Genomic DNA, 24,416 nt, shown 5'->3' with positions numbered 1-24,416 from the left:
GATGCACTGAATGTGGAGTTGCTCCGGCTAAGCCACAGTGGCACACAGTGGAGTTTGGTCATGAAACTTTCATCAGCAGCTTGGCAGCGTGGAGTTCCTGAGTGTCTGCACTAAATTGCCCCAGGGTCATAAATACTTTATCAACAGCAGACACCTCAGCAAAACACCTCCCCAGGGCTCTCTTCCCTCTCACTCTCTGTCTCTCCACCTCCCCCCTCTTCTGTCCCTCCACCCCCACACACTCCTCTTCTGGCACTCCACAACTCTGCCAGGTAGTTTTAAGTATTTCACCCTTACTGCACACTCTCACTACCTTATACTTCACTTTTCACCTTGCCAATTATACGATCATAAAAAAAAATAAATAAAATTATAGCAGGTGTTTGTGACTCCTTTGGCCCTATTATTGAAGTGGCATGTTCACCTACAAACATATATGTGCCAGCAACAATCTCGTCTCCCATTTCTTGACACTTTATTAAGGGAAAAAAAGCTGAAAAAAAAACCCCCATCAAATGCACCAAAGCAAAACTCTAAACTTATATCTTTTAAAGCGCTGTCTTTGATCTTTGTGCCAGCAGTTCAGCCCAGACTGCTTAGCTTTAATGCCACTGCCTTTATTCTCACTATGCCGTGCATCATAGTGTTTGAAGCAAGGCACCAAGTGTGGTATTCATTCAAAGAACCTCAGCAGACCTTAAACAAGCTGCAGAACGAGCACATCTTGAAAAGAGCGAACGATTGATGTGAAGAGCAGAGAAATAACAGTCAGATCCCGGAGCAATCCGAATGCAATCAGTGTAGCTGTAACTCCGCTGCATAAGAAGACATGAATCCTGCTGGGAATGGCAGTAAGTCATCAACAGTAAATGCAGATAGGCTCATCTCACTTTCATGTCTCATGCTCATGATGAATAGAAAAGTGCACCTATTGTCCTCAAAGGTTGTTATTTTGTGCTTTCTTTATTTTATTATGTGCATTTCGAATAATGAAAGTTTGGTTAAGTGCTGCACAGTGGCTTGGTGGTTAGAACTTTTGTCTTGCAGCTAGAAGAGTCATGGTTCGCGTCCCGGCCTTTCCGGGATCTTTCTGCATGTGTGGGTTTTCTCCAAGTACTCTGGCTTCCTCCCACAGTCCAAAAACATGCTGAGGTTAATTGGTGATTCTAAATTGTCCATAGGTGTGAATGTGAGTGTGATTGTTTGTCTCCCTATATGTAGCCCTGCGATAGACTGGTGGCCTGTCCAGGGTGTCCCCTGCCTTCACCCTAAGTCAGCTGGGCTAGCCTCCTCCTGGGATATAGATAATGCATGGATGGAAAGTTTGGTTAACATTTTAGATTACAGCCACAAAGTTACAATGTCATTATTTAGTGTATACTGTATAGGATATCTATAAAATATTTGTTGGATACTTATCTGTAAGTACAAAGCATCTCTCTTCACCCGAGTGTCCAAGACATACGGCCGCAGGTCTGATGATACGACTATGAAGTTGATCATCGACCTTTGACTTAAGGTGCTCTGGTACCAAATACAGTTATGAGCAACTTTATGCTTGAACATGGTGTTTGTTATGGCCAGCCCATGACTAGCACAGAAGTCCAATAACAGAACACTGCTCGAGTTCAGATCGGGCAGGCTGTTCCTCCCAATCACCCCCCTCCAGGTTTGTCCGTCATTGCCCACATGAGCGTTGAAGCCCCCCCAGGGGAACTATGGAGTCCCCAGGTGGTACCCCTTCCAGGACACCACCCAGAGACTCCAAGAAGGCCGAGTACTCCGAACTGCTGTTCGGTGCATAAGCACAAACAACAGTCAGAGTTTTCCCCTCCGCAACATGAAGTCGCAGAGAGGCGACCCTCTCGTTCTCTGGGGAGAACTCCAACAAAGCAGCACTCAGCCGGGGGCTCATGAGTATCCCCACACCCGCCCGGCACCTCTCACCCTGGGCAACTCCGGAAAAGGATTCTGGTTCCGGAACACTTGTCGTGCGTGGAGGTGAGCCCAACTATATCTAGCCGGTATCGCTCCACCTCCTGCCCTAGCTCGGGTTCCTTCCCCGCTAGTGAGGTGACGTTCCACGTCCCCAGAGCTAGTCTATGCCACCAGGGGGCGGTACGCTGGTGCCTACTGCCTGGTTGGCATTAGCACCCAACCCTGATTTCCTGCCCGGTGGATGGTGGGCCCACCAGGCGGTGACCCCGTGTTACTTTTTCGGGCTGTGCCCGACCGAGCCCCATGGTGCCCCAAGGCTCGGCCACCAGGTGCTCTCTGACGAGCCCCCTCCCCCCAGACCTGGCTCCAGGGAGAGGCAGCGGTTTCCCTGGTCCGGACGAGGTAGCGGCTTGCCTTCTGCGTGCTGTCATCGGGGTTTTCTGAATCGCTCTTTGTCTGGTCTCTCCCCCAGGACCAATTTGCCTTGGGAGACCCTACCAGGGGTTATTGCCCTGGACAACATAGCTCCCAGGATCACAGGGACATTTAAACCCCTCCACCGCGATAAGGTGGCGATTTCTGCTAACCAGTTTGTTCATTATAATTATGCAGTAATTTTTTATTACCTGGTATTACCAGGTAATAAAAAAAGTTGTCAGTCAGAAACTGTAAAAAAAGAAAGAACAGTCAACTTTCTCAGGGTCCTTGTACTAAATAAAAGAGATGTATGTTTCCAGTATAAAATCAACCAAATTTAAGCTCAAAATTGGGCTAATTCAACAAAAACACTTTTGTTGGTCTAAAAATGATAGCTAGATAGATAGATAGATAGATAGATAGATAGATAGATAGATAGATAGATAGATAGCAAATGTAATATTGCCTGCACGATGGAGTCTAAGGGAACTATGCACCAGGAATTCATTATGTATGTCAGTTAATTCCCTTCAGTTTCACTCATGTTTCCTTTTGTTTCTGCACCTTTGCCTCAGGTTTACTCCCTGGGTGACCTTGCACCAGCTTGTGTCTTTCCATTGATTTCACATGCAATGCATTCTGTTTTAAATTCACCTTGGGTTCTGTCTGAGCAAACCTTAAAAGCACTTTCTCCACCCTGTGTCCACTTATATTACTGTTACAAAGACAGTGACATACTGTAGTCACACTGAAAGCCCAACATATTACCCTGTGTAGCATAGGCAGACATTAACTGCCACTTCGAATGGAGGATAACCAATGTAGATACAACCTTTACCTTTACATGGAATAAACCCTCTGAAGGGTATCATATGCATTCATCATTCAAGCACATCCGATGTATGCATCACTCCCTCTTCTACACATCCAAACTCCATTAGTCTCCATCTGAAAGTGGTGCACACAAAGCAAAGGTTAAGAGGAATTTATGCTAATGTGAGCGCCACTAATGCACTCAACACACCTACATAAAATGAAGCAGGCTTTTTTTTCACGATTTTCATCTCACATTCTTTGTAAGAGCAAAAACCTTTCCTGACCTTCAAGGATGACCACCCCATGCTGTTTGTACATTTGTTACACAATATGTTTACTTTACATTAATTTCACGTCTCTGACATTCTGAGGGTTGAGCAGGTCAAACACAAGATGTCAATATTGGAGTGTCAGTGTTTTGGGTGAGAGATATGCTTAGTCCGCCCTCAATGCCGATATGAAGGTCTTCTGCTGGCATTTCTCCCGGTTCCTTGAAATATTTGACAGGGGATTTACTCTGTGTTGTGACTCTGTGCTGGAGATTGGAGTAAATCTATGTTCAGCTTTCTGAAAAGCAAGTGCCCTGCTCCTTGTTTTAAAGTGGTTCAGCTTGGATACTTGGAAAGCAACTCCCCTAGAAAGCCAGAGGCCAAAACAGTCCAAGGTTTGTCATTTGGTTTTCTCTGTCAGCTAATGACCTGACCTGTGGTGTTGAGAAACAAAATGAGCACTGCTAGACCTCTCCCTAAACAATGATGGCTAATCATGGCTTATCCACCTGGACTAGGTATACTAGGCCTGTCAGGTTTGGTTTTCTCCACATGCTTGTGTTCATGTGGCTGCAGCAAGAACAATATTCACATTTAAAACATTTGGAAGGTGGCATCATTTTATAAGATATGTAACCTTGTTTAGTTCCAGTCTTTTTGTCAGCTAACATTTGTCATGATAGTGATATATACAGACCAAGAACAATGTTGGGCTTGTGTTTAAAAAGCTTTATCAGCTGGTGAGGATCCTGATATTTTCCCTGAGATGTTTCAATTTCACTGCAGTGTTTTAACACAATATTGTTTATGAAGAAGTCAAGTAATTATTTTACACAATTCTTGTTTTAAGTGAATTGGTCTTTTATTGCTAGGCTGCATTACCCAAGAGAATGAGATATTTGCTAAATGTGACTGCTAGTCCTCATTTTGAGAGCGTTCACTTTGACCATTAAAAGAGAACATTACGGCAGAATGAAGAACAAAAACAAACAAAAAAACCCCAGTTTTATCTGAATTTTTTTTTCCAATTAGAAGAAGATGCTAGGGATATTATACCTAACTTAATGCATGCTAGAATACAAGAAGAATGTGGTTCCTTCTTTCCATTCCTTCATCAACTGGTGCTAGTGTAGATGTTGGCTATCTGTAAAAGTCAGACAGATACATTCCTGAATGCTTCACTAAAAGGCATTTGCTCTTGTTTTTTGGTTCTTGCAGGTAGTTCAAATGTTTTGTCATTTCTGACTCCCCCAAATCATCTGGCTCACAGTCCATTAACAACCCAACACTTAAATGATTGAGGTTTTAATTGTGGTAAAACTGAACCTCAGGACCACATTATAAGTGCCTGATAAATGATTTTGTATAGACCTCCTACTCTGTTTAGAGATGACTGTTCCAGTTTAACAAAGACAGCTTCCTTAAATCCTGTCAGAAACATCTGTCTTCTGTGTAGATACAGTTGTTAAAATTGCCCACCTATTATTTCCAAAGCCAGATTTCCCACCAGGTAAACTAGACAACTACCCAGTTTTAGATGCATTGAGTTAATTGTACCACTGAAACTCAATGTCAACTCACTTACTAGCTAATCGTGCAGCTTTTTCTTATGGACTGGTCCTGTGTACAAATCTAGTGTCAAGACCTCGTGGATAATGTTGTCTTTCATCAGATTACCATAACCTGGAAACTTATTGGTAACAGGGTTCATATTTAAAAACAAGACAAAACAAAGCAAAACAACAACAACAAAAAAAAAAAACAGTAGGTGGAGGTGTAAATTGTCCCCACAGCTATTTTTTTTTGCCAAATATCCCTAAAAAATTAATCTGGCAATGGATATTTCAGCCAGAAAAAGCAATTATTGGTAACTAGAAGCTAACTTTTGTCTCTGCTGTCTGAAATCAATTGCCTACTCTTTCATCAGTTACCAACAATTTCACGTGGTGTATCTGCTGCCCAAATCTGCCAATCTGGACATCTGGACAAGACTGGCAGGTCTAAATTTCCTGCCTTGTCCTGCTTAGTATGGCGACTTCTGCAACACATCCATCTCCATTTACAACATTAAGCAAGATGAATCTACAGAAAATAAGCCATTGTCAATTTCAGGTCAGAAGAATTTTATCAAATGAATTTCATGTGTGTGTCCATTGACTGTGTGCACACATTTTGGTCCTACTCTTTCTACAGACTGAGAAGGAAAAAAGACAAGAACCACCAAAGAGTGACAGCAAAGGATTCTAGTTTCAATTTTATTCAGAAAGAGATTATGTACAGAAACACTAGTCACAGATGCTTTCATATGGAATACTAAAGAATGTGAAGGACAGAACAATATGATTAGTCACGGTGTCTCTTGGCCAAGTCACAGGGAGAATGTAGGGACCTGTGATTGCCTTGTGTAACATGGTGACCATGTTGGACAGAAAAATAGTGTTAAGTCTGGTCTCAACACTCATATGAATTTTAAGCTCCTCATGTGGTGCATAATGACCTTAAATCACACCCTGGGGCCACGAAGTGTAATTTTAGTAACTGTAGTAACAATACAGGTCTAATAAACAGGTCTGACTGACATAATATGAGAAGCTATAAGGAAATCTAAATGTGCAGTAATGAAAAAGCTTTAAGATATTGAAACAATGCATTGTGCACATACATGTTCTGGCAGAGACATAATAAAACACATGACAAATCAAGCTGTGCTAACTGAATTATCAGGTCTGCATCTCATAACATTGCAAATCCAGTAGCAGCACTGTGTGGTACTGTTGGCTGCCTTGGACCAACTTCTCTCTCAAAGTGGATTGATTACCTCTGTCCACAAAATGGAGCACGCAGATCGATTTGTGTCTTTATTATAATACAAGCAGACTGCTTTTCAACACTGCAATATTCTACTCCACTCCTGTCAAATGAGATCTCATCTCTCCAGAAGGCTCACAAATGACAGGATACGAGGAGTCACTTTTTGATTTTATGAAAATGATGACAGCTTCACCGTCGTCAGACTTCAGCCTAAGATTCCGAGGCAACATATTGGACAATTAATGATTGAATATCTGTAGGAAAATTTATGCTTATATGTCCAGTAGAGGATATATGGTAGTGTACTATGGGAAGAGAAAGTGAAAAATGTTCAGTTTTATTTCATTCATTTCGTTTATTCATTTTATTCCTCTCTGAGTTTTTGTCTGGATTTGTGGTACACATATTGGTTTCACGTGTAATCACTAATGCGGAGCTGATTCCAAAGGGTAATTTGCTGCAGCTCTGAGAAGCATGCTTGAAGAGCACCATGAAGCATTTCCCTGGAAGATTGTGAGCGTCCGCTGAGGGCAGGACGGGTATGATTGGAACATGATGCACCACTGTTTCATTCATTGTTATTTTAGATGAGATTTTAGTTACTACTGCACATTAATGATGTGACCCAAGTCCATACTATATAAGTAAATTTAAGCAGGTGTATAAACTAGAAAACAAGAAAGCTATTCACAGTATTTAGTTTCCACCTCCCCACAACATGTATTTATTTGAATGCAAATGTTAATGAGGACTGTTTTCCTACAGTATATGCCTTTCTGACTGTTTTTATACACAATTTTAAATTCACCATCTAAATCTCAGAGTGAAAATGCTGAAAATCTCAAAATACTGCTGAAAGGCATTTATGCTTAACTGTATGAGTGCTGCTATATTGATGAGCTCTAAATTTTCTTAAAACTTTCTTAAAATTTGCTCTGATGTATGGATTGAAACCTAGTGAAAAAGGATCTGCTTATGAATAATTCTAGATTATGGTGAGAGCCCCAAGAACACTTTTGAAAACAAAAAATTACCAAATATAGTTTTTTTTTTTCTGTAACAGAAAATGTGCTGTCTATGTAAAGTGGTCCATGAACCCAGCACCTACTTCCCAGTACTGGGTTCAAAACCACAGTCCATAAACATGCATGGTAGTCTAAGAGGTGGTTCTAAATTGGCTGTAGGTGTGAGTGTGGGTGGGAATATTTGTCTAATTGTGTGAGTGCCTAGTGGACTGGTGACCTTTCATAGACTCCGGTCTCCTACGATTCTCTCCAGGAGAAAGTGGCAATAGGATATAGATGAATTAGCTGTCTCTTTGTGAAGTTCAGTTTGCAGCAAATGGCAGGCTGATTGCCTTTGCATTACTGCATAATTAATAGCAAAGTATTTTGGTACATAGTACTCACAAGGTACATCCGTCCGTTGGTTTTACCCACTTTACCCTGTGTAGGGCCGTGGGGGGCTGGATCCTGTCACAGCTGGCATTGGGCAAAAGGTGGGTACCTCCTAGACAGTTGATCACAGAGCTACACAGAGAAACACGCAACTATGCATGCTCCCACTGATGGCCAATTCACAATTAACCTTAACTTTTTTTATTCATTTATTTGATAGGGACAGTGCACATTAATGAACGTCTATTTAGACAGTAATAGACGTAAAGATGCCGGATTATAGCAACAATACTAATTTACATCTGCAGTCCCTAGGCAGGTTAAAAAAAAAACAAAAAAACATAACAGTGAAACATAGGACAATAGGTCACAATAAAAGCACACTACAAAAATTACACAAAGAAGTTAAAGGTCAATGGTGACAAGACTGGTTCACTTTCAGCCACTGTTCAAGGTGAGTTTTAAAGGTTGGTTACATGGGACACTCCCTTATGGAGAGCAGAAGACTGTTCAGATCTTACTGGCCTTCAGGGAAAGAACATTTCATCCAAAGGCTGTTTTTCTCTTTGGGATCTCACAGTCCCCTCTAAAGAAGGCCGTGGTCCTGAGACTGCTGAGAGACCTTCTTTTAAGAAAGTCAGACGTGGGGGGTGGGGCGAGTCCACGTAACACCCTGTAGATCAAACAAGCAAATTTTAAATTTTTAAAATTCTCAAAGCTCGATAAGTTGTACTTCTCTAAGATATTACAAACGTGATGTGACATTGGTCTTCCATCGAAGACCTTTAATGTTTTTTTTTTATAGTGACCCTTTGTTTTTGCATGTATTTACACCATGCAATATTCACTGTGTGACAACATCATGAAATGTAGATCATTCTGGCAGCACTAAGTGTTATGAAAGGTCTAACTCATAGTAGACTTAGAATTAACCAGTTAACCTACCCTGCATGGCAGTGGGAGGGAGCCAGAGAAAACTCACACAGGCACAGGCAGAACATGCAAATTTCACACATTAAGGCTCCAGCTGATCAGCAGGTTTAAACCCACAGCTGTCTAGTTGTGACCATTACACCCCTGCATTGCCCCTACACTGTACAATGAAATCAGTTATTAAAGAGTGTGTACTATGAATCTGGATACCACCAAATTATGTTTTGATAGACCACTCCATTGTACTTGATGCTATGATAACAGTATGATGTGTGCAGTAGATTCAAACATGAAGCCTATACATTTATTTCTATGTGGGAGTCAGTGGTTTTATACCTAAGTCTTTTGCATCTGTGCACGTCCTTAAAATCACCCTACCTTTGTTAGAGACACCAGTTGTACTTTATAAGTTGAAGGAATTAATGGATGCAATTATCAAGGGGCAGTTGAGAAAGAGTGAGACAGCACATCCTGACTCAGAATATGAGGTTATGCTTAATCAAGCGGACAGGATGAAAGCTGCAGAGGTAGCAGCAGGACGATATTCAAGAATAGCACCAGTTGTCATTGCCTGACACTGTGCATCTACAAACAGCATGTGAAGGTCAAAAAAACAAAGTCATTCTTCCTTTGTTTGAACTAAAAGAATCCTCCCAGACACCTTCTCTGTTGGATAAGGTCAGTCATAAGTGATTCTGGAGTGATGCACATAGAAGCCAGATATCTGTATTAAAGGCGTGCTGATCTCAGTTCTTGTCTAATCTAAAGTAATGTGCAGTGAAGTAAGGACTTTCTCTGCTCTCATGGTTTCTTCTCAGGTGAGTGTTTTAAGTTAGACACCTAAGTGAGCTAAATTAGACAAATAGAAGACCACTGAAATCTCAGTGGGGGCAACAGAAACATGTTGTGAACCCAACACTGTCACCTCATCAGCTTCTCATCAATTGACATAGTAAACTTTTCAACAGTTACACACCAGCAGTTACAGAACAGAGCAGCCTTAATTTGGCCTACCGTTTCTCCTCGACCAACCTCTGAGAAATATCTGATATAATATCTGAAATATCTAACTCTTAACTGCTACATGCAGTGTATGAGAGCATTGAGAGAGAATCAAAACAGATCTGTGGGCCAAACAGCTAAACAATGAGCTAAAATTCAATGTAAAGCCCATAATGAGAGGAGAGAGGAGCTGCACAATAAGCAATGGGTTCTTCATCAATGGAGTAATTTTTTTACACTGCTACATTGTTTCCACATTGTCATTTGAGACTTTGTCATTATAAACAGATTAAATAAAGGATAGCTAGATAGATAGATAGATAGATAGATAGATAGATAGATAGATAGACAGACAGACAGACAGACAGACAGACAGACAGACAGACAGACAGACAGACAGATAGATGATAGATAGATAGATAGATAGATAGATAGATAGATAGATAGATAGATAGATAGATAGATAGATAGATAGATAGATAGATAGATAGATAGATAGATAGATAGATAGATAGATAGATAGACAGATAGATAGACAGATAGATAGACAGACACCCTGGACAGGTCACCAGTCTGTCACAGGGCTACATATACAGACAAACAATCACACTCACATTCACACCTATGGACAATTTAGAATCATCAGGTAACCTCAACATGTTTTTGGACTGTGGATGGAAGCTGGAGAACCCGGAGAGAACCCATCATGCATGCACAGGGAGAACATACAAACTCCACGCAGAAGGATTCCAGGCTGGGGATCTTCTAGCTGCAAGGCGACAGTGCTAACCACCAAGCCACTGTGCAGCCCTCGGTTCTTATATTATCTGGAATATTATTTAGAATTGGTGAATTACCACGATCAAGACTTTACAAGGTTTTTGGGTCCTACCCGTGATTAATGCTTGAGTACAGCACAGGACTAAATGGAGTTCACTTTCCTCCACTGGTGTGCCTTGTGTAGTAGAGGTTATTGTGTGTGAGAGTTATTACGCCTCACAATCCTTAACAAGCTTAGTAATTCACCCGGAGTCAAACGCAGATATAAAGTATCGATCCATGTCTGGCGCAGGCATTAAAGATATGAGCCTCAATATCACTGTCTCCCATTCTGTGTCTGTGTTGACAACGCTGCTTCTGCATGTGGGCTTCCAGCTCCATAAAGTTAAGTCTCTAACCACAGCAAAGCTCGCTCCCTCATAAGCCCTGCGGTAAGTTTGATATAGCGGCCGGTTCACAGGTGTCATTTCTCTGCTAAGTGCTCCAAACACCACTGCAACAGCATCCTTGCTCTGCACGCATTTAACAACCCGCAGCGAGTTGTGGTGAGCCGCGTTAACTCTCCTTTTATTGACCATTTAAGCTCCTCGCCTTGAGGCCAACGAGGAGCCTGTGTATGAGAAAAAAAAAACACGACTTTGCAGCTAGATATGGTGCCGTCTAACTGAGGCTGTCGCCGGTGTTCAGTGCATGATAAACAGCGGAGGTGCTGTGTGCTGCTGAAATGAAGATGAATGTGCGGCGGGCTTTCAGCACCGCGGACAGCTCCTTGATGCAGGATTCCAGCGCTCATATTCAGAAGCAACGCATCTGTCTGGTGCCACTAAAACAGCCTGCTAGGACAAAACACTTCATACTCTACACACTCTTACTCTCTTATTATGAGCGTTTTTCTTCTTCAGGTTCCAGCCAGTGCCTCCCCCACCCTCTCGGGAAACCATCACAAGACCACTTGAGCACCCTCCTCCACCTCCTCCTCCTCCCCCTCCTCTTCCTCTGTGTGAAGCTATAATCCTCCAAAATCCCGGCGTCACTGAGAGCAGGCAGAGGCAGAGACCAACCGCTTCCTCACCAAGACGCACAAGAGAAGTGGTAAAATGTGAGAGCACTTCGGCTTTCTCGGTACGATAACGAACGTGTCCGAAACTCTCCTCCCTTTTCCCGGAGGTGATGTGAACGCACGGGCTGCGTTGGCTCCTCGTCAGACGCTCACCAAGACCTCGCAGATATTCAATCGTGACGGATCCGTCCCTCTGCTCCGCCACTCCTGCTTAAGATTCCGCTGTTGACAAGACGGCGCTTTGCCCTCCGCCGCAACCTGCCCTCTTCTCTACTGATTTATTTTGCGTTCAGAACGGGAATCTGTCCGGTTTTCTTTAGGATTCAACCAAGTTTTACCGTACGAGGAGTTTACAATGACAGCTACCAAGGAGCAGCCGAATCAGAGACCGAATCAACCGCAGCAGGATGAGGTGGGCAACTGGCTTTTTCTTTTCACTTGATCTTCCACTTTATCCGTGTCCTTTAAGCTGTTCAACAGGGTTCATTATCAGTAGCAATAGCTTTATTTGATGTGTTTAAAGGCCAGCTGTTGTTGCCACATGAAGTGAAATGTGTAAAAGCCCAGTGGTTGGTTGGCTGCTGTGCTTTTGGCTTCTCCATCGGCATCAGTTTTCAGTGCAGGTGATGAGGCTGTGGTTACAGCCAGAGGGGCTCATTCAAGTTCGGCTGCACATGCCGGTATTGAAACAATGGTCGTCAGTTGTGCGTAGAGTTCATTGTCAGCTGTCGAGATGGGTCACAGAAATCCTGAACGCCGTGGACACATGCACTATCAGTGGAGGGGAGAGAGGAGGACTGCGCAGGGTACATTGTAATTCAACCGTTGCCTCTTGTCAGCTGCTCCCTACACCTTGAAAGACAACGGTCCTGGAAAATCTCTTTAAGGGTGGGAAAATGCACAATGTGCTCATTTTGCCCTGCCAGACAAATACCTTGTCTCCACTGTAGGGACCTCTAAACGTTCTCATTACACCGGAGGGTTAAACGTTCTCGGTTTACCTTTGCACAGGTGGCATTGCGCACGGCACTGTTTTTTTTTTTTTTTTTTTTTTTTTTCCCCAGAAGAATGAGATCAGGGTTCTTGTCAGGACTGGCGTGTGCAACTTGACAACCAGGCACTTGTGTTTGCGCCAAACCGCCGAGCCTCCATCACCATCAATTATTGATTTCCTCTTCTATAAATGTTCTCTGTGTTCCTCCAGGCACACGTAACCTCCACTCAGCCAATCTACGTTTCTATTAAACCAATAACTTATTCTACAAATGATTCCGATTCCATCTGTTTCACTGTGGGCCTTCCTCTGAGAGAGCCAAATATATTCTCGCTGCTCCTAATTGAATTCAGCCATGTAGCCCTATTATTCTAAGAAATCAAAACCTCGGCCTCATAATTGAGTTTCTGTTCCTGAAATATTAGAAGGCCTCATGAGATGTGGTTGAAATATGAGAGCTCACAGCGTTCAATACTTCTTCCTCTATATTTAAAGCTCAGTGGATGCTACCCTGTGGCCCCCAGACCTTATAAAGTAATGTTGTTGACTGTGTGTATGAGCAGTGTTCACAGATTTATTTAGTGGTGATAGTGTACATGTGATCAGAACTGCATGGAGCTGTTAATGGAGCCTGCAGTTTTGTTTTGTTTTTGTTTTGTTTTGCTCTGTTTGGGGTTTTTCTGTTTTGTATTAAGCTGCTGGGCCCCTTTTTGTTTATTTAGACATATTCAGTAAATTGTTTCAGAATATATATATATAAAAAAACAGCATTTGTCATGAAAATGTAAACATTTTTTGATCTTGAAGTCAGATGAATCAGATATTTGTCACCAAAAATGGCAGTAAACCAACTGTACACAGTCTAAAAGCTTGAGTGAATTTTAGAGCACTCTATGTAGGGAGTTATTGCATAAGATTTGTGCAGCAGGCCGGCGTCACGTTTGTCGGGGGTGAGAGCAGTGCCTCGGTAGAGCCAAAGCTATTACTGTCCCAGTCTCTGTCAGCCCACAGTGCGTATGCCTGGCTCTGTGGCAGGCTCTTAACAGGGTCATCAAAGTTGAATGAAGATGCTGAGGGAATTACAAAAGGAGAAAACACGCAAAGCTCTTTAAATAATAGGTGAAGGAGAAAACTGAGCCCTGAGCTGTTTTATTAAATGCATAGCGGAGGACAAGTAATTCTGTTTTTCTAGTGTGACTCCCTTTGCTACAGTCAAGTCCACTGTTGTTGCATTGAAAGCTTTCTTTTGTTTGTCAGTGTGGCAAAAAAACTCTGAATATCTTGCCAAACAAAAAAACATTGGTGGAAACTGTCGGGCATAAATCCATAACCCTCCATTTTTTTTCTTTCTTTCTTGAGATGTCGAGTATTTTTGGGCTGAAGTCTGGCAGCCAGTTTGTTCTTTGTTTTGGAACTGCACCAGCAGTTTTAGCATCCTGAAAATTCATCTTAAAATGGGCTTGGATTTCTACCTCAATAACCTGACTCATAAAGGTAGAGGCACGCAAAGAGTTTATGTCTACATCAAAGCAGAACAAAGAAAACTTTCACTATTCAAATATGATGGAGAAAAAAAAACCTACATCTGGTTGACAATTACCCTTATAGTCCTCAGCCAAGGCAGTTTTCGTGCTGCTTACATGTATCTTTTTGTTCATGCCCCTTAATACAGCAGAATTAAATATTGATGCGCTGTTTTTTTTTTTTCAGAATAACTGGGGCTATATGAAAAGGAAATATTCCACACAGTCGCTTTTAAGATTTATGATAGAATTTAGGTTCACTTTGAACATGTCTATGGTAAAAACAACAACAACAACAACAACAAAATATTAAAAATATATGAGGTCTTTTCAGATTGGTGATCCATGGTGTAATGTGGGTGTAACTTGAAGAAAATATGTGCTTATTACAGCCATGCCACTTTTCCTCTGGTTTATATTTAGTCAAACCATGTCGCTAATGAATTTGACATTTTGACAGCTGTGTATGTCAAAACAGACGTATAAAACACGTTGTGGTTTTATATGAGAGGGCTGAGTTGAAGTCTTTAAATTGCCTTAAAATCCCCCCCTAAAAGAAAGAAGAGAGCTTATCAGACCTCTGTCCCTTGCTCCTCCCTTCTGTTTGAGGTTAGTCATTATATACCTCTGAATCTCTGATAGAACTTTCACTGAATGAGGTGCACTGTGGGTAATGTACAGCAGGAGCTAGGATTTGAAAAGAAAACTGAATGCACGGTATAAAATGATATAACTGGCTCTGCACTAACCCCAGTAAGGAGAATGTGCCACAATTAAAATTTAATGCTACTTGGAAAACAACAAGCAGGGATACAACCAGCCGTGATAGCTCACTTTGCTATATTCTCACAATTTGGTAATTTGTCAGGGTGATGTACATTTTTTATTTCAATTTTTTTTTTTTTTTTTGTTTGTCTTCAGAATTGATGTCAGTGAACAGAGTGTTATTTTTGGATTCATTGTAGTTAATCAGATCATGATCACTTGTGATAAAAAGGAACAAGTGGGACTGAGTCTTCTTCAGCAAACATGAAGTAAAGCATGTAGAATAGTGCATCGGTACAGTCTATGGCATCACGTCACACTTAGAAATGTTTTGTTGTCTTGTTTAAAGTCAGCCTAAATCAGCCAAATGGAGGGCACAGATATAATGGCTGCAGTGTTGTGATTTGGACTTTTTTTTTTTTTTTTTTTTTTTTTTTAATGCGTTTTTCAAGAAGGTGGCTCTATGTAAAGGAAGTCAGAAGAAGGGGCCAGGGCATTGCCAGAGGCTGGAAGGAGCAATTTTATTGTTTACTGTTAGGAAATACACCAATCAGTTCATGAAGAAACTTCATTTAAATAAGAGGGCTGAAAGATTAAAGGATTGAATGTGTGAGGAGGATGCAGTTGCATTAAAGTGTCTCAGTTTGACTCCACTGGATGGACTCTCTGTCTTCACATTCTCCTCTCTAGTCTGCTTGTCCAGAGATAAGCAGGTTAGGTAAGTTAGAAATTGTCTGTTTAACTGCTTTTCTCTGTGCTATATATGCATCTGCCTTGTGATATACTGGCAACTTGTCCTGGCACACACGATAAAGAGATTATAAAGATTGTATAAATGGATTTTTTTAATAGCAAACCTTGATAGTCATAAAAAACCTCATAAAAAGTTGGATAAATAGCACTCGTGTGCCACCACAGCCCACACTTAACTACTTCTGCTTTTCTTCAAATACTTCAAGAGAATGCGTATAGTCAGCCAACTCTGAGCAGGAGTACTGGAACAGTCTTGGCACTGAAACCATACAATGTGGCCAATCGCTCTTAGGTTTCCCTGAAAGAAAAATCTTAGAACAAACTGACTCATTTGACATTGGCTGGTTTCAAGCTGTGCTGCTGCCTCCTGTAACCACAGAAATAATACAAGCTGACTGAGAGGTCGACCTCTGTGTATGACCCCGGCTCCGGCCCAGGTTCTGTGCAGCCAGTGGGGTGTATAGACTTAGCACCTGGCTTGATAGAGTGTCCTCTTTGGCTTTGTTAATGGAGCCATTGTTGTCTGTGCTTGGCACTAAAGGCAAGCGTTAGGAGAAAAGGATGCCTTCCCCATTGTGAGTAAGAGGTGCACTTTCACACGCTGTGATCCTCTGGCCTGAGAAACTGTAATTCACACTAATGGAGAAAATGTCCAGGACACAGCTGCTGTTGCTGCTTCACAGGGGCCATCGGAGAGAGTTATAGGGAAGGGGATGAGAGGGAAAGAAAGAGAAAGAAGGGGTTACAAAGGAAATTATGTGTTGAGGAGAATTAAGAGTAAGAAATGTAAAGGAAGGAACGTACAGAGGGAAAGAGAGGAAAATGTGGGAGGACAGGTCCAACTGTATAAATGATCAGTTTATTTAACAAGGATCAAGAGGAAGAGGATGATGGGTTAGTACAAACTAATCAGGAGACCAGACCTGACCTGACAAAACCTCAACCAGGTTTGTTTTTTCCTGTTACCTGCAATAGCAACCCTAATGTTAAAGATGATCCCACATATTTTGTGAGTAAAAGTAAACTTGTGTCTAATGTGTGACGTCCCTGCATCCTGCTGATAGCTGCAGTACACATCTTCTACCTGGATATAGTGTACAGTGAGCAGAGTGCAGCTTCACCCCAAAAGAATGTTAAAACATTAGACTAGTGTCATGCCCTGCACACGTATCATTCTGCGCAGCAAAGCTTGAATGACCAAGTAAAGTAATGATAAGGAAAACACATCTCATGTGGAAGGGGACTAGATATTATTCTGAGTAGAACTGTTGGCATTGGACTTGTATGTTATCGAAATGTTATGTTGTCATTTACATGAGTTCAGTTGTCAGAAAGATGCCAAAACCTGAGCTTTGAATAAATTCTTCTTCAGTGTGAGATAATGATAATAGTATATCTGTATTCTTTGTGGGTAGTTCATTGACAGCAAATTGATTCAAGGAAGGGAAAGAATGTAAGAAAGAACAAGTAGGAGAAGATCAGAATTTTCAGGGAAGGGACTGAAAACTGCCTGCAGAAAGGAGGTTTTTTTGTAAAGGATGTCTTTGTATGAATGTGGTTTAAGGTCATCCTAATAAATGTTCAGCCCACATCTGCACTCATCTGTTGCTGAATACTGAGGCAGTGCACAGGAGAGGGCACTTTGAAAATATCACAAATGTGCTTACTAATGATTCAGAGATACAGTCCTATTTTATTTGTACTCACTGGAAATAGGACATAGGTTTGGTTTCCCTTTTTTTTTCCATCAGTGGTCATTGTGTGTTGTTTAATGCAGTGGTTCTGATTAAGCTTTGCTCAAAAGCAGTGGCTCTTGTACGTTAAGGTCTCTGTGCAAATTGCCGCAGCCTGGGTGGTGACTTACACTTGCTACCTTCATGTCATAAGCTCCTCTCACTGTCCCGAGGCGACCGGTGCCCCAAATTAACTGACGCTGACACATGTTCTATCCACGAAAGGATTAAAAGGCAATTACAAAGTTTGAGTCATCAGTCGGGACACAGACAAGAGGACAGACTGCAGTCAAACCTGAGATACCAGGAATAAGGAACAGTGAACAGTTGTGAGGGTGTGTGTGTGTGTGTGTGTGTGTGTGTGTGTGTGTGTGTGTGTGTGTGTGTGTGTGTGTGTGTGTGTGTGTGTGAGAGAGAGAGTGTGATAACGGGACAGCTTGTGAATGCAGGGGTACTTGCAGGTAAAACACACAGCTCAGCTACTCATCCATATTTGATATATTTTCTGAATGCATGGCTCACTGTAGAGGCCTGTTTTTCCTTGACTGGCTTCAAAAATGCAAAGCAAATGTAAAGTTGCTTCAGGCAACGTTCTCTCAGCTCTAATTGAGATTCAATAAATTTGCCTAGGCTGTTTAAATTGTAATTGCGGTGCTGGGTATACGGGCCATTCTCGCTTCAGAGTGAACCACAGAATTGCCTCCTGAACAACAGAGACAACAAAAGAAGCAATTACAACAACAAACGTCCTGAGAGACACGTACTGTCTGATGCAAGCTCTTCCTTTCTTGTGTGTTCTTTGATATACAGTAGAGCATGGGCATAGGCAGATTACTGCATGAGCTTCCTGTGTGCAGTTTACTGCTTCCTGCCTTCTATGGACATGTGAAAGTGCAAGACATCAAACAAATTGTATTTTTTAAAGGTGTAAAACATTGTAGTCCTCAAGTTTCTCCTAAATGCTGAACTACAGGAATGATTTTCAAGTTCCTTCATGAATACTGTTCTCATTAATATTGACAGGGTGGCTCCTGCCAGGTCTTTACTCACCACCAGTTCATCAGTCCAGCTCCGATGGAGTGCAGGAGTGTTTCTGGCAAACAACGTTTTCTACACTTTCAGGACTTATAGTAAGCACTGAGGGCAGACAGGGATCGATTTCACTCCCAGGGGTAGATAATCAAAGGCTCGTCTCAGAGGGCAGTATTATTGATAGCACTCCAGACAGATAGATACATAGACAGGCAGACAGACTGACTGACTGACTGATTGACTGACAGATAGTAAAATCACCATATCTATCAATTGACTCTCTCGACTCAACACTGAACATGGATGAGTAAAGCATTCAGACCTGTAGGCTACATTATGAGCTGTGGTGAGCACCAGTTGTGACCAGATGACAGGTTTCACAGTTTATTTTTTTATTTTTTATTTTATTGTTTCCCAATAAGGTGGCTTTTAAAGATCTATGGCTTGTCATAGCTTTGCCCTCTTCACTTCCTTTACTTCGGTTATAGAGATTAGGAGAAAGGAAAAGTTGCAAAAAGCAGTGTTTGTTAGGGAAACAAGCTCAAATTCTCTGCAGCTTTCATATGAAAAATAAACGAATAAATACATTTGAAAATAATCTAGTAGCTAGTTACTGGCTTGGTGGTTAGCAGTTTTGCCTTGCAGCTAAAAGATCCCCGGTTCACTTCCTCCTCTTCCTGGGATCTTTCTGCATGGAGTTTGCCTGTTTTCCCTGTGCATGCATGAGTTTTCTCCAGGTACTCCAGCTTCTACCCGCAGTCCAAAAATATGCTGACTTGAATTGGTGATTCGAAATTGTCCGCAGGTGTGAATGTGAGTGTGATTGTTTGTCTCTATGTGTAGCCCTGTGATAGACGGGTGACCTGTCCAGGTGTCCCCTGGAGACTCTAGACCTCCACGACCCTAATGAGGATTAAGCGTGTATAGATAATGAATGGATGCATCCAGGCATGCTTGTCTTTTTCAGCTGCATATTCATACCCACATGCTGGTTTGTCCCTTAGTTTATAGTTTATTACAGCTTAGTTTTACATTGTTCTCCCTGAGATCTGAGAAAATGCAGGAGCAGATTGATTGTAATCAACATTCATACTCATATGTATTTATATAATATAAAGGAAAATGTTTGAAATATTGCTGAAGCTTTCTGTTGTAAACATTCATCCCATTTTTACAAACCAGCCTCCGGGTTCTTCTTTAGCCAACCTTACTAGCTGTAGCTGTGTACACAAATACACCACATGCAATAAACCACTATTACAGATATTCAGGGTGTTCTCATTTAATTTTTACAGTAAAATAAAGTAGATTATATGTATTCATTTACACTAAATATCAATGCAAAAGTTACACAAAGAAAAGCCCGTTAGGTTTTTAGTTTTCAGTTTCTCTACTTTACAATGATGTATGAAAAGACCTCACAAAAGCAGGAAAAGAAACAATGTAGTTAAAGCCGTCTCTAAAAAATGGCTGTTACAGCACTGAATGTTCACTTAACCTGACTGTAAAGATTGCATGCAAACAGCCTCCTCACCCCACACTACCACAACAAACCCTTTAACATTGTACTTTCACTGACCCATTTCTAAATCACTATTATTAGACAAGCTTCAAGACAAAAAGGTGTAGAGTTTGAAAGCCCCCTAAAAGTCACAGCAGTGTTCTCAACCCATTAGCCTTGCTGGGTCTTCTTACACAACTCTGCACTAATCTTAATAGCGAACATACAGTAAGTCACAAAACATTTTTCTCTATCCACTTCAGTGTATTCACAGCTCTGTTATTCAGACCTACATGTCTGTTACACTTTTTCCGACTTGTCTTTGAAACAGAGATTCCGGGATTCAACGTGTCATTTAAATGCAAAGAAGGTAATTTACTCTAGGCATTTCACATTGCCACGCTTAAGGATAACCATTGACTTTTAAGGCTGGCAACTTCTTTGCTGTCAGTAAGAACAAGACCGGCAAGAACTGTGTCCTGCTGTTGTGGGTATATCTGAAGTCTGACATATCTTATTCCTCTGTGACGTAGGACTCCACTGTTATCCTGAAGCTATTAAAAACACATCAGTGAGCCACACTGCTGTACTGCTTGATATGTTTATTTATTATTATTAACATGGGCACTGTAGCACTGATGCTGTAAATACAGGAGAATGAGGAAAAATCCATGCTTTGAAAAAGTCCTTAACAACTCTACTATTTACATCAGTTTGAGTAATACTTGCTATAAACTACACTGCCCAGCTGTTGTAGGAAATTGCTGAGCCTTAATTATACTAAGTCATTTAGGCCCATGTGTACTTTACAGTAAATCAGGTAGTTGGAAAATAGAGAAGGCCTCTGGGACAACTGCTATGATATGGATGATAACTTCTAGTCTAATCAGCTGGTGGAAAAACATTTTTTGGATTCAATGCTTAAAATGACTTATTTCCAGAAGAGGTGTCTCCCATGTACAAGTGTTTTTCTGCAGCAAAAATGGAAGTTGTGTAAAATTGATGTAGCACTACAGAACCTCTGAAGTAAGACAGTGGACGGTCAGTTCACCAAGCTGTGGACTTTGACACATGATACTGGTCTTTGCACGTAAAGTTAGCTAACATTGGTTTGTTTTAACAAAGACCATGATCTTTTCCAAAAGGTCTGTCTACCCATCCATAATGTTTAGTTGTTTGCTTTCGTTTTCCTCTGTCCAGCTGTTCACACATGCTGTGACTTGCAGTCATCCATTATCTATACAACATTTAATCCTCATTAGGGTCATGGAGCACTAAAGTCTATCCCAGCTGACTTAGGGTGAAGGCAGGGGACACCCTGGACAGGTCACCAGTCTATCACAGGGCTACATATAGAGACAAACAATCACACTCACATTCACACCTATTTAGAGTTACCAGTCAACCTCAGCATGTTTTTGGACTGTGGGAGGAAGCTGAAGTACCCAGAGAAAACCCACACATGCACAGGGAGAACATGCAAACTCCATGCAGAAAGAAGAAAGATCCCAGGAAGGCAGGGATGCGAACCAGGAATCTTCTAGTTGCAAGGAAAACTGCTAACCACCAAGCCACTGTGCAACCTAACTTGCATTCACTTATGCTGTAAGTTTGTAGACACAGTTTGTTCTCTGACCATGCAGGTGACATACACTCAGTACCTGAACGCATCCTGTACAGACACAGATGGACAGCTGAATCTCCTGCTGCTCTGATCCTTGTGCTACACAGGCTGTGTTGTGACTGTGAAACCCTAACCAAGACCTTGAGCACAGCTCTATGGGCAGACCAACATGTGTGGACTTGCTTTTTATAGATTATTTTTCCTTTTCTTCGTGCACCTTGGAAGTAAATGTTGTTTGTCCCTACTTAAAATCACTGCATGAGTCATTTTTGTAAGTGTCAGGTTTTGAAGGCACTATGAACGTCATCCTGATAATAAAAGAAGGCAATGATGCACAATGGTATTTAGTTTTCAACATCCTAACCTGGTCAGGTTCAGGTAGAGTTCCCTCATTATCCTGCTTGATAGTATGCCGCTGCCCTGATTCTTAAATTCCTACACAATTCAGAACATGAGCATGCTCTTTATGATTGTGCATGCTGGCATACATATCTGCTATTATTACAAACACCATGTGGCTTAGACAGCGAAACAAGGCTTAATAATATCATGGACTGTGTCAGCTGGTATTACCGCCATCATTACCGGCAGCAGAGTGACTTAGCCCCAGGTTCTGGCAGGGTGAAGGTAGCAGTTTAACCCAATTAAGATCTGACAAGGGTAACAGCTAAGTTATTCTGTACATGCACTGTATCTCTTGTCTTTATCTGTTTTTTAACACAGAGGAGTTTTTGTCTTTGTGTGGCAGAGTGGGCAAAATAGATGCCCTTTCTGTATTCCTTTGTCAAGACATAATCACCAAGGGAGGAGTGATTGTAAACATCTCTGGTGGTGAGATGATCAAATCAGTTGCTGAGGCACACCTCTTCATCCGACTCCCCACTGTGCTGTCCTTCCCTCTCCACCTCTCCATCCCCACTAATTCCCTCTCAACTAGCAGTTTTATAGCTCAGTGCCTGCCGAATCCTCCAATGTCACCCTATAGGTATAAAAAAAACACGCAGCGCCACTTTTCAACCGCACACGGAGAGACAATTTCCTGTCTGCTCCAGACACATTCAGCTCCATGTCGTTGAGCTTCTGTTCCGATTGCTGCTGATGTCAGGTTCTCCTTTCAGTTTTTATTTCTCTTGATAAATGAGATTTGTTGCTGAATTGGAAGGAAATGGCTAGAATCTTATCCACAGCCTGGAGTGTAATTTGCCTAGGAATGTAGTCAGCTGTGTCTAATTGCTTTCAAATCTGAGATTTGACTGCTGGGGACAGACAAAGACCTTGGCACCCACCATGTAAATGATACAAAATTACATTTAAATGTGTGCAGAAAATTGTAAGTAAAAGCTGATTAATGGAATTAGCTTTATTGTCCTGTGTCCTTCACATGCTGTAGGTGGTTTGAGCTTAAATGATCCGCTATAACGGTCTAATCCAGATGAATACGTCTCATTAAATCCTCTCCCGGCCATTGTTTGTCTAATAAAATCAGGCATCGCTCTCTTTTTGCGCATCAGTGACTTCAGTGGCGCTAGCATGAGAATTAGAAAACCTTGATATAAGAAAGAATATTAAAATGTCTTCGGGCAAAAGTCAAACAATGTAAAAATTGATTGTAAATCTCCAAGTGAATGCCTGCACCCCATTCTGAACTGCTCCTGTCTTTGAAGAAAATTGTTGGTCTTAAGGGATTTAAATAATCCTTATCTTAGATTTCTCTTTACACCTAGAATTCACTGCTGCTGAAGTGAAGAATACATACTGTCTGTCACGTGTTCTCTTCTTGCAGTGTGACACACATGATAAATCCCAGTTGTCAGTTTCCATTATGCAAACAACCACCTGATTCAAACTGACAGACACTCAAAGTAAATATAGATGCAACATTTACATCAAAGCATGAATAAGTGTCACTGTGTCTTGATAAAATGTAAAGTAGTCTTTCTGTCCTCCAGTCATCATGTAAATAGTGCGTGGGCATGTGTGCTATACTATGTGCAACTCTTGTTGGAACAGTAGCTGTACAATAAGATGAAGTATCCCTGCCATTTGATTTTGTCGTCACATGACTCAGAAATTTAGATACTGCATATATTAAAGTAGACTCCTGTATGCAGGTGTGCAGGCAATTGTATTCAGTGCTTTAGAGATGAATGATTTGAAAGAATCCTTGTGAAAGTTTAAACAACAGATACTGTTGTTTATACTGGCCATAAAGGGAAATGTCACAGGCAGATGTACCCAGATTTATTTAATAAAACTTTATTCTGAAATTTGGCCAAACAACATGCATGTACACTGAAGTAAAGAAATACAAGTGTTAGCAGCTCTTAGATGTTATCTCCGTGTTGTTTGAAATGAACATAAGACAATCACCCAAATTGCTACTGTCGCCAAACAGGTATCATGCAATACGTGTTGAATGGAAATGTCATCAGACATCTTCTGCTAAAATGTTTTACCACATCATTTAGTTGTTATGTTTACCACCTTTAAAACTTTGAACTGAGACTTCCAGGATTCTGAGAAGCAGTGCCTCCTGTTCCTCCTGCTTCAGAAGTTAGCTGTCAAACTGTAGCTAGTACTGTGTCTTCAGCAGCTTGTAAGTAGTTATCAGTGCACATTTAAATGATTATTTTTCGTGAACCTTTGTTCAAAAGAGAGCTTAGCGACAAGTCACCTTCTTCCCAGTCAAAACTTAACTCCTCTTTAAGAGAGTCAGCATTTGCGGAGGACTTAAGTATGTGTCAGTGTGTATGAGTCATATACATTATAATGTACATGACAGAAAAGATGGATGTAGCATTGAGCATCACCTACTACTGTTTTGAAGCCTCAAGTTTGGAGTTTGGCATTTGGCCATCACCAAGTTCTTTTTTCAAAGCCAAAACTGATGAACGAGGGGTGGATCTGACTGAGACGCAATACATTACAGAAACTAATTTTGAAATACAGCAAATTGTTGTCAGCATGTAACATGCGACTTTTTCCTGTTCACTGGGGGCAAGATTTACAATCTAGCCCTCCCTAAAGCCTACCTAACCGTATTGTCTATTTTACTTAAAATGTTTTTG

At 41.3% G+C, this 24,416-nt stretch overlaps 1 protein-coding gene across 2 annotated transcripts in view; it reads left to right on the top strand.

Moving 5' to 3' along the window:
• The window catches only part of LOC111575549 (inactive dipeptidyl peptidase 10), a 259,847-nt gene that overhangs the window by 108,460 nt on the left and 126,971 nt on the right, over positions 1-24,416 (top strand). The window contains exon 1 of one of the 2 annotated variants that reach the window (XM_055015294.1): positions 11,370-11,835. The exons of the other annotated variant lie outside the window; for it this stretch is intronic. Coding sequence (XP_054871269.1) covers positions 11,779-11,835 — 57 coding nt within the window. The 5' untranslated portion in view covers positions 11,370-11,778. Of the gene's footprint in view, positions 1-11,369; positions 11,836-24,416 lie in introns of those variants that run through there. 2 annotated transcript variants of the gene reach the window in all.

The sequence above is a fragment of the Amphiprion ocellaris genome, chromosome 11, assembly GCF_022539595.1.
Source record: "Amphiprion ocellaris isolate individual 3 ecotype Okinawa chromosome 11, ASM2253959v1, whole genome shotgun sequence".
Taxonomy (NCBI): domain Eukaryota; kingdom Metazoa; phylum Chordata; class Actinopteri; family Pomacentridae; genus Amphiprion; species Amphiprion ocellaris.
The sequence above is the reverse complement of the archived record's forward strand: the minus strand, read 5'-3'. Positions and strand labels throughout refer to the sequence as shown.